Source organism: Mustela putorius, unplaced genomic scaffold (genome assembly GCF_011764305.1).
Source record: "Mustela putorius furo isolate JIRA1106 unplaced genomic scaffold, ASM1176430v1.1 tig00003845_pilon_pilon_pilon, whole genome shotgun sequence".
In the NCBI taxonomy this organism is placed as follows: Eukaryota; Metazoa; Chordata; class Mammalia; order Carnivora; family Mustelidae; genus Mustela; species Mustela putorius.
Window position 1 is genome coordinate 95,959,155 of NW_025421998.1, and position 11,703 is coordinate 95,970,857.

Below are 11,703 nucleotides of genomic sequence, written 5' to 3' on the forward strand. Positions count from 1 at the left end.
CAGATCCATCTGGAGAGATTTAGAACTTTATAAATCATCTAATCTGTAAACACACACACATACAAATATCCTTCATTTTGTCCATTGACCTTGAATTCAGAGTTTTTATAAAAATCACTCATTGATTTCAAGAATTTACCTATGATTTTTTTTAAGATTTTATTTATTTATTTGAGAGAGAGAAACATGTGAGAGAGAGCAAGAGCATGAGTGGTTTTTTTTTTTTTTGTAAGATTTTATTTATTTGACAGAGAGAGATCACAAGTAGACAGAGAGGCAGGCAGAGAGAGAGCTCCCTGCTGAGCAGAGAGCCTGAGGTGGGACTCGATCCCAGGACTCTGAGATCATGACCTGAGCTGAAGGCAGCGGCTTAACCCACTGAACCACCCAGGCGCCCTGAGTGGGGTGTTTTTATTTTTTTTTCCAACTTTTCTTTCTTTCTGTTTTGTAATTTTGAATTTTTGTTGTTCTTCACCCAGCTCCATGGACCCTGCTTATATAATATGTAATATATAATACAGGAGTGTCTCAGTCTCTGGTGTTCTAATGAGAAAGGCTGAAAGCATACTGACCTCTTGATAGTCACTTTATTCAATGGCCCAATAGCTGTTTTATATCTCCTTTTATATCCAAACACTTAGTTTCAAGCAATCATATTAGTATATTCTATCTCCCAAAACTTGCCTTGACTCTGTAAGAGTTGCAGGTCTAACATCCCACTTTCATACTTGGAGCATACATGTTTCTGATTCATTTCTGATGTTGCAAAAATGATCTCATTGTAGGCTTTGGCTATCTATCTGGGGGTTTGTATTTTATATTTTGATTTCTCATCTCCATGTGTTAGGAACTCCTCTTGAGCACAGATCTTTCTTCTTAACTAAATATATAACCAATAGTGTAGTACAATGTTAAAATTGTTAGTGTCAATTATTATTGTTCATATTTCTGGGAGAAAATAGAAATTAGTGGAAGAAGAGATAAATGAAAGAGAATCTGACCCTATTTCCTTATTAGCTTCAGCTGATTATTGCTTACAATGAATTTCAAGAAATGACATTTCTTCTATTTTTGAAAAGCAGCCAGAGACCCTAATTTGTATGTGAAATCTACTAATTGTTAATATTGGTCAATAACTGAATTTATTAGATATTTCTAAAAGCCAAATGTACAGATCGGTATCACAGACTTTGGCCTAGATTGGATCCATGAATTACCGACTTGCGGCCTTTGCAAAAATTCTTACTCTGTATGAATGTATCATTCCTTTTTCCTTTTCTATCACTCAGCTCCAAAATTCCCGTGCTAAGAGCAGCATTGTACCTATCTGCCAAAAGAGCATGGGAAGCAATCAGACATGGATCACAGAAGTTATCCTGCTGGGATTCCAAGTTGACCCCAAACTTGAAGTTTTCCTCTTTGCATTCTTCTTGCTATTCTATAGCCTCACCGTGATGGGGAACGGACTCATCCTAGGGCTCATCTGGCTGGACCCCAGACTGCACACCCCCATGTACTTCTTCCTCTCAAACCTGGCCATTGTTGACATGTCCTATGCCTCAAGCATTGTCCCCAAGATGCTGGCAAATCTTATAATGGAGACGAAAACCATCTCCTTTGCTCCATGCTTACTTCAGACATTTTTGTATCTGGCCCTTGCTGTCACAGAGTGTATGAGTTTGGTAGTGATGTCCTATGACCGGTATGTGGCCATCTGCCATCCCCTCCATTCCACGGTCATCATGAGCTGGAGGATATGTACTATCTTGGCTGCCACTTGCTGGATATTCAGCTTCCTCTTAGCTCTGGTCCATATTACTCTCATTCTGAGGTTGCCCTTCTGTGGGCCACAAAAAATCAACCACTTTTTCTGTCAAATCATGTCAGTATTCAGACTGGCCTGTGCGAACAGTAGACTCAACCAAATTGTTCTCTTTGCGGGCTCTGTGTTTGTTTTAGTCGGGCCCCTCTGCTTGGTGCTGGTGTCCTATATGCACATCCTGTTGGCCATCCTGAGGATCCAGTCCAAGGAGGGTCGCAGGAAGGCCTTCTCTACCTGTTCCTCCCACCTCTGTGTGGTGGGGCTCTTCTTTGGCAGCGCCATTGTCATGTACCTGGCCCCTAAATCCAGCCATTCTCAGGAACAAAGAAAGATTCTATCACTGTTTTACAGCCTTTTCAACCCTATGCTAAACCCACTGATCTATAGCCTGAGGAACTCGGAGGTGAAGGGTGCCCTGAGAAGATTCCTGGGGAAGAAGTCATCGGTGTAAGGGATGGTTTGGAGTATTTCAAGACTGTGAGCTTTTTCCACATAATTCTGGGTTCTTGAATGCACTTTTTTGTCCCTTAATTTAACAAACCCAGTACTCTTTATCTTTGGATTTCTTGTAAAATGAGACTATAAATACTCTTACGTTTTAAGTCATTGATACAAAACCTGAGATAAATAGTATGAAACAGAAAATCACAGTCTAATGAAGAGAGTTGCAAAGAGCTTAAAGAAAATATTAGTAAAATAAGTCCACAAAAATATTACATTTTGATACAGTTTTATCCTCCAAATGCAAGAATTATTCAACATTAAAACAATGAAAATAATTTGCCACATTAACAAATTAAAGGATATGTATCAGTTCAACATCAATTCGTGATAAAATTCTTTTTTTTTTAAAGGTTTTATTTATTTATTTATTTATTTGACAGACAGAGATCACAAGTAGGCAGAGAGAGAGAGGAGGAAGCAGGCTCCCCACTGAGCAGAGAGCCCGATGCGGGGCTCCATTCCAGGACCCCAAGATCACGACCTGAGCTGAAGGCAGAGGCTTTAATCCACTGAGCCACCCAGGTGCCCCCATGATAAAATTCTTTACAACCTAGTATAACAGTAAGTATTCCTTAGAGGATCTACCAAAAAACAAAAAACACAAATAATAAGTATAATACTTAGTGGTGAAATGCTAGCAGCTTTCCCAGTAAGTTAAAAAATAAAAGACAAAGATGTAGACTCTTACCACTGTTTTTCCTTGTTTTAACTTTTTTACTAGAGACCCTGAAGAGTATAGTTAAACAATAAGAAGAAATATATGAGTTGTGTGCATACACACATTTGACAAGGAATAAATGATTTGTGATTATATACAAAATAGCTGATTATATATGTAGGAAATCTGAACTGTAAGGAAGTTAAGTAAAGTAGCTTGATATAAAATCAATATGAACATAAATTACATTTTTATATAACAACAAATAATTAAAGTGAAATTTTACACAATGTTTGTATAGACTACGGGACTTACTTTGAAATGAATGTTTCATTTCATGAAATGAAAACTCTTGAATGTTTTCAAGACCTTATTTTGAAATGCTTAAGAATAAATATAACAATATACAAAGTAAATTTAACAATATACAAAAACTATAAAGATACACTTAGAAAAATGTATTGAGTCCCTATAATAACCAAATACACAAATGTACAGCATACGATACGCTGACTTCTTGAACTGGGAAACATAATATTACAAAGATTCCATCTCCTCAAGCTGATTAATATATTTAATGGAATCCTAGTCAGTATCCCACAATATTCCAATGGTGTGGCTATGTGCAGAACTTCACAAGCTGATTTTAAAATGCAAAGGGCCAATCCCAGCCCAAACACTATTAAAAAGGATAAAGGATAAGGTGGGAGATTTAGTTCTCCTGATAAGAAAGTGTACTAAAGTGCCAGTAAATAAAACAGTGTGTTGTTCCTGCAGGCATTGACCAATAAATAAACCGAACAGAATACAAAGCACAGAAGCAGACTCGTGTCTTTGTAAAATGACGCTCGTCTTGTTCAAGATGTGGCAGGGCAGTTCGGTGGGGAAAGGAAAGGTTTTGTCGTAAATGCAGCTGCCACAGTTGAGGAACCGCGTCAATGCTCAAACTCAGTTCCCAGTGTTTTCAAGACCTTATTGTCAAACACAAATTGTACAAAAAGCTTTTAGAAGATAAGAAAGGGGAGGACTTTTAAAATAATATATACAAAACTGTGAGTCCTAAAAGAAAACATTGATAAATTTGACTAGATTGAAATAACGAATGTCTGTCAATCAATAAAGAGCATAAAAAGAGTGAAACGACCAGACCCGGCAGTCTCTCCTACCCACTCTTCTGATTTATCGGGTTTCAAGCCGCACCTCCTCAGAGACCAGCATATTTCAGAGTCTCGCCTCTCTGCGCTAGGTGACTTTCCACCCTATCACTCCAGTTTATCTTTGTACCCAAATCACTTTACGAAATAAACAGACCTAAGGAATAAAGGCAGCATGGGTCTTTTTTCTTTCCTGGACCTATGGTAGATGAGGCATTTTCAGGTGTTTTGGTGGTAGAATTTTCTGGCATATCAGTGTTTCAAACGATAAAGAACAAAAGAGAAACTCTTTCTGCCTGGCTTTCCCTCTTTATCAAGAAGGAAGATCTTTTCTGGAATTACTCCCCCTCGGCAGGTTTTTCCTGGTATTCCACTGGACAAAATTGGGCCAAATGCTCATCTCTAAACATCTCTGACGAAGACAATGAGATGAGAGCTTGGCTTTGCTCCCTGTAGCTCAGAGTGAGAGCCACTTTCTGGATAAGTTTACTATTTGCTACCTCAAGACTATCAGTACGAGCTCAGCAAGGAAGGGGGAATGGCCATAGGACAACCAACAGTATCTGCTCAATGGTTCAAGTTGTGAAGCAAGACTTCTTGAATCTTCAGTAAAGCGAGAAACTCACAGTAAAGCATAATGTTTAAAACTTAATGCTGGGTGCCTGGGTGGCTCAGTTGGCTAAGCAACTGCCTTCGCCTCACGCCATGATCCCAGGGTCCTGGGAGGAGCCCTGAATTGGGCTCCCTGCTCAGTGGGGAGCCTGTTTCTCCCTCTCCCTCTGCTGTTCTGCCTGCTTGTGCTCTCTTGCTCTCTCTGTCAAATAAATAAATAAAATATTTTTAAAAAATAAAAAATAAATAAAACGTAATGGTTACAACCTCTAAATATATCAAAGAGATTGTATTAAGAATCAGAAGATTAAAAAGGCTCTCAATTAGAATAATTTAGTTACATAGTAGGTACTTTTTCTTCTGCTAGATTAAAAAATATATACACTTAAAAATAGAAGTATGAACCAATTTTCACTAAAATACTATCTGTTTATCCTTCCCTCCTTTTATTTCTCTAAACATACAGAGATATATGGGGATCAACTAACAAAATGTTTGGGTAATGTATTTTTATGAATTGCTTATTTTCATTTGGGGAAAATATTCCTTTTACACAAATAAGAAGTCAAAATACTTTCCTAAAACATCATGAATTAGCCCTGAATCTGTATATTTACTTGAAGAAATCTCTGGGATACTGAGTTATTTAGTCATAGTAGTTACCTCCAAGTGCTTTATTATGGAATAATTTTAGATTTTCTATGTACTTTTCAGGATTGCTTTTTTACACATGGAGCTCGTTTCCTATTTACAACAAAGAATTCCATTTTTTCTCCTAAAAGTGGGTAGAGAGGGGCTGGTAAAGAAGCATAGAGACTTAAAGAAGGTAACATGAATGCAGCTCTTCTGTTTACCACTAGGATGTGAGCAAAGGGAATGAAGATTTTATCTCGATCAGTTTTATCCCTTAGTGTCTGACACATTACTGGTCTATGTCGAACATCTGATTAGGGAAGATAGTGGTGGTAAGCACCTACTCTCTGGTCCTAAACAGGGTACAATGCAATGTTGTTTTCCCATTGATCAGCGCAACAAAAGAGATGCAATTTCAGGAATAGTCTTTGGGTGAAAGAAAGAGAAACAACACCCATTGGAAGCCCATTCGTCCATAGCACATCAGCAGTGGCAAAACGTTTGTATAGAAGAGAGAAAGGGGGGAAGGAAAAAAGGAGGGAAGGAAGGAAGGAAAAGAAAGAGAAAAAAGAAAAGACAAGACTCAAGCTCTCTGAAGGAGAATTTTCTGTCTCATTGATGGCAAAATACTAAAATGATATTTAGGGGCAGCTGTAGTTATTCTATTTGTGATCTTCAAACACTTCTCTCTCTAAATTGACATTCTTTAACAGAGGTCCATCCCTAATGATAGAGCCAAGTAGGCTTTGTAACATTTATTCTCACTAAAATATTAATCAATATAAATATTGATAATAAAAGAAGTCTAAGACTCCTCACAAGAAACGCTTTTTCTTTCTCCACTTCAAAGATTAGAGACAAAAAAAAAAAAAGAGAGAGAGAGAGAGACAAATCATGACACCTCTTTGCATCAACAATGTGCTGTGTTAAATATCATCATATTGTCAACCAAAAAAAATAAAAGTGGTAAATAAACATATTTTTTTAAGAGGGAGAGGTGGGAAGGGGCAGAAGAAGGGGCAGAGAGAGGAGAGGGAACCTTAAGCAGGCTCCAAACCCAGTGTGGAGCTCAACATAGGGCTCATTCTCACAACCCTGATATCACGACCTGAGCTTAAGTCACGAGCCAGACATTTAACTGACTAAGCCACCAGGTGCCTGAGCAGGCATCAACTTACTATCCTTGGTTCTATCTGGGTATTGGTGAGTGAAATTTATTTTTCTGTAATAATCTTGTTTTCCTTGTAAAATACAGGAAATACAAACAATAAATAAAATAATAAAAATATGCAATTACTTAAGCACAACTTGATAAGTGCTTTTAGTCTTCCGGAGAAGGAAGACCAGCCTGGGTTTAGATAATCGAAGAGAGCTCCCTGAGTGCTTTGAAGGATTGTTATTATATTTGAAGTCAAGTGGGTATCAGGACAAAATTGACTTGGAATAAGGAAAAGTATTTCCTGAGTGGGAACAATTGAGTAGCACTTGAATAAAGTGGAGTGTCTTGAAGAATGAGAAGGTATGTGGAGTGAGGCTCTATCCAACACAGATTACTTTAGGAAAAGAAATAACTCCAATATCCTCTCCTTAAATATATTTTCTCTGCTGCCCAATAGATTAAATATGTTGCTTTTATTTCGAAGTGGCTTTTCTACCAAAGTTTAAGAACTAAGACTCTACATGGGCACTCTGGAAGTTAGAAATGGAAGGACTTTACAATCATCAAACATCACTTAGCACACAAGGCTGGGACCCATTATTTATTTGTTTGAAGAGAGAGCACAAATTGTGCTGGGTGGGGGGGCAGAGGAACAGAGAGAAGCAGACTCCCTGCTGAGCAGGGAGCCTGATGCAGGGCTCAATCCCAGGACCCCAGGATCATGACCTGAGCCAATGGCAGATGCTTAACTAGACTGAGCCCCCTAGGTATCCCCTGCCCTTTATTTTTTCCCAAAGATTTTCTTGAGATTCATTTTAACTGTAGACCTTAACCCAGGATGAAGAAACAAAAAATGGGATTCAGAATTCTTGAGAAATTTGAAATGGAGACAAACTAAAGCAAATTAAGGGAGAAGTATATCGAACCTTCCAAGTGAGAAATGTGCAGTGATTTCCTGGCAATAACATTTCTCCACTGTTTCTCTAAGATGATGTATTAACAGGGTCCATGGTGTCCCTACCATGAAACATCAAGAAATCACAGCTTCTCTTCTACAAACGGGAGGAGTTACAGAGTGGAGCACTTTTAAGGCTGATAAAATACATAGGGAGAGAAATTAATTTATGATATGATCTTGACTTTTTTATTTTCTGTGCCAGAATCTTGTGTAATTTAGAGACATTCTGGCCTCACTCAATCCCAAGCAAACACAAATCCCAAACAAATGCACATAAAAAAATCCCACAGGACCCTGAAAGATCAAAATGAATACACATGGGAAATGCATTTATTGGTTCACCTGCTGATAGGAGAGTGGCGAACTCTTCAAATCTCTCTGAGGAGAGTGTGAGTGGATGTAATGCCACAGGGTTCTGTCCCCTGCATCATTATTCGTGTCTGTGGGGACGGAGCTGGGTTCAAATGATGACAGAACAAAGCCCTCACTTGCAGAAGCGAATCCATCATCAGGTTCTGCCATGAGAACTGTGTATGTGGGCTTCCCCTCCCGATGAGTTCTCTTTAGACAAGAGGCTCATTCCCGGACCTTCCCTGTGAGATTTCTTCTAAACCCAAGGCCACATTTGAAGAAAAGAACCCAGATTCTACCACTGTAAGTAAATGTGGTTCATTAGCGAGAGGACGGGGTTTGCAGGAGAGAAATGGGAAAAGGCAGGTGGGAATGAAATCCCTGGCTTTGGGCATCAGTGACTAAATGCTTTTCATGTGGCCCTAAACCTATCTTCACAAGTAGGGCCCTGATGGGGATCTCTAGGTACCACTACTAATTCCCATGGTGTAGCCATGGCACCTCTGACCCTCTAAGACCCTCAATCCACATTCCCCTCATGTGGCAGCTCTTGGCTTTGTCATGACTGTCAGAAAAGAGGAATCAGCTAATCATCCAGTGGGATCTGATCTGACTGATGAAAGGCTTACAAAGAACTTTAGGGGTCACGTGGCGCAGGTGCCTCCCCTTACAAATAATCCTGAAGTCGGAGGTAAGTGGTTACTTGCCCTGAGACTTCTCTTCCTTCCCTGCTTTGTTAACTGCCTGCCCCTGCAGATGCTCAGAAACATTGCCTTCCCCAAGAGGACCCACTTGTCACTTGCCTGGGAGATGACATTCTCTTAGAGAGGAGACCCTGGTCTGTTGGTGTACAGATTCTCTTTTTGTCCCCTGTTTTAGCAGAGGAATATTGCGATTCTCAACCTGTTTGCTTATGATTATCGAATGCAGCAGTTACTCTGTGTGTTGGCTTTCAAATCCCTAATATGTCTTTAAGCACTTACTATCTTACGTGAGTTAACTCATGAGGTTTATTGTTCACCCCACTTTGCAGCTGGTGGAGCTGAGGGGCAGAGAAGATCAGAGGGGTCACAAGACCAGCATGCGGCAAAGTCGGGATTTGAACACAGGCCCTTGAGCTCAGAACCCATGTTTCTTTGTTACACTCTGCTACTCATTAGGACCAAGCTGTGTCTCTAAGTAAGTATTGGAGATGGTAAGTAATTTCTGAGTAAGTGTGTGTTTCCTTTAAAGGATTTTTCCATTTTTTAAAAATCTTTTTGAAAATTAATTTTTTTAATCAGTATATAAAAACAGTAACAGAAATGAAAATAAAATGGGTGTGTGTGTGTGTGTGTGTGTGTGTGTATTTATTTGGTGTGCTTTCTATTTAAACTAAAAAAAATAACCAAAAAAAAAAAAAAGGCAAAATACATGTGAAAAGGTTTACAGTACCATGATTTTGTTGGATTTCTAATCCCGATGATTTGGACTCTTTCTGGAATTTGTGGTCTTATTAATATTGTTAATAACAATTAACATGAATATAACTCCTAATATATGCCGGTTTCGTGGTCATTATCCTCCACATCAGCCCTTTTAGACACGTGTTGTCATTATTTTGTGGACGAAGACAATGAGGTGGTGACGAGAGTAAGTGGCTCCAGGTCATAGCGTCCACCTTGCAGATCGGAGATTGGAACGACGCTCTGACCAGCACTGTTCACACTGTTAACCATCCTGCTTTCATCCTGGTTCCGGGATCTTGCTGTTTTCAGTCCCTGTGAATGTTTATGCTGTTGAAGAACAGAGAAATGTATCCATGAAACTGTCCTTTATTCTGTGCACTGAGGACTTTTCTTTAAAATGGAGCTGGAGCAGATACTTAAGTCATTTATGATCTCTCTCTCTTTGTTGTTATCTGCCCCAGGCTTTTTCTCAGAGGAAAAAATAAATCCGGTTTCTTGAACTGTGAAATTCAAAATGCAAGATCATGCCAATATTTAAAAGGAAATAATGCTTTCACCTCATGTATTTTTCTACTTTTCTTGTCCTCCACAAAGGAGCTGACTGACAGTGTGTGTAGATAGTGACCGTTACAGAGTGGTCTCCTTGTGATTTTCCTACAAAACAGTACAAGGGTGCGACTGGCAGCCAGTGTGACCTGTAGTTTCTTAATAGCTCACGTTTGATGAAACATGTTGTTTCACTAAGAATTCTGTTTGCCTCCTTTTGGAAGGCGTTTTGGACATTTTGGAAATTGGTTACTGGATTCTCTCAGAAATATCTTGGGGGGAAAAATTACACGTAAAATTATAATTCCAGATTATTTTAAGTGTGAACTTTGATTAGTCAAACAATTTTAATCATTTCGGAAAGGGAAGCTAATAACTGGCATATCTGAAAGTTGAAGGATCCATGTGTCTCCTGTCCTGGGTCACTGGCCTGGGTGTAACAGGAACACGGAGGGACACATCACAGATGAGCCCATCAGGCTTTCCCTGGATCTACTCTCAGCATCTCATCTCAGGCCCAGACAGGCTTCCTTGGCCACAGGCCCTGTGCTCAGCCGCCTGGCCTTCCTCTTCAAGCTCATATCACACTTCCCCTCCAGGAGGTCTCCTAAGACTCATCCAAAGACGACCTTTGGAAAGAAATGGTCTTTCCTGCTTCCTGTGTCTTCATTAGCTCTAAAGACATGCATACAAGACTTCTGAAAACATGATCTCATTTTCTGTCATTACTTGTGCCTTGCTTTCCATGGTGAGAGAATGTGCTTATTTCAGAAGAACCTTAAAAACTTACAAAATGTCATATTCCTGGAGGCTCTGGCATTGAGAGCTCTCTCAGCCCTCCTATTCGGCTTGATTCCCTGGGACCCATTTCCATTTTGTCTGTCCACAAAATGCCATATGCTGTTCAGAGAGGAAATGTACCGTTCAGACAGAATTTGTATTGTCCAGACCGTTTACAGTTTCCTATTTCATACCTGCTAATTAGTAATTCAGTATAAATCCTTTAACTGTGCTCTCCTTGCATGAATTTAAAAGTAAGTCAATAAGTCAAAAGTACATCTATTGGCCCATATAAAATCAGTAATATTTGAGTGACTTTGTAAGGTATTTTACTGATCATAATTTGCTGCTAGTTCCTGGGTCCTCCAGTGAATGTCTACCCAAAACTTAGGAAGTTAGTTTAAGACAACCACTTTCTTTTAAGGGAAACACCAATTTCACAGAGGCATAGACACATAAGTTCACATGAAAGAGAGCAAATGCTTCTCGAATTTACAATTCCATTGCTTTCTGCACAAATGTGTCTGCTAGTAAGCATGTTGGTCAACCACACGATTATAAACAAAGGGAATTCACAAAAGCAGACATTAGTCTGCAGCATCAGAGCAGTATCCAGGGAAAGAGGAGGCCTTCATGAACTGGCTTGGGACAACTGCCACTAGTAAGCAAGCTGATTCTAAGTGACTTTTTCTAAGATACTGATGGGAAGTTTCCTAGCAGACAGCTAAATTCTCTGTCCCTCCTGATTCTGCTTACAGGTACTGGTTTTATTGTTGTTTTCAGTGTTTCGGTCTTTAACTTCAAACCCCTAAAAGCTACATTGCAGATAAGGAAATTAAAGGGGCTTCGCGATGTGCTTCTCTGAACGACAGACTCCACCCTCTCTGACCTCTGCCACATCACAGCTCTGCCTGTGCTCGCATCACATTTTGGTGGGTGTTGCAATAGTTTTTAACATAATTTATGATCTATTTCTACTTTAGTCCATAGAAGATCTTGATCTTTTTCTCTGTTAATTCATAGAAAAAAATCTGTATAAAAAAAAATTGAATTTGAGGTTTTTAGTTTCCCCTTTCCT

General features: G+C 39.3%; 1 protein-coding gene across 1 annotated transcript; it reads left to right on the forward strand.

Moving 5' to 3' along the window:
• Positions 1 to 1,340: 1,340 nt before the first annotated feature.
• Positions 1,341 to 2,273, forward strand: LOC101681691 (olfactory receptor 2A12). The gene has a single exon (XM_004772080.1). The coding sequence runs from the start codon at positions 1,341 to 1,343 to the stop codon at positions 2,271 to 2,273; it is 933 nt and encodes a 310-aa protein (XP_004772137.1).
• Positions 2,274 to 11,703: the final 9,430 nt, after the last annotated feature.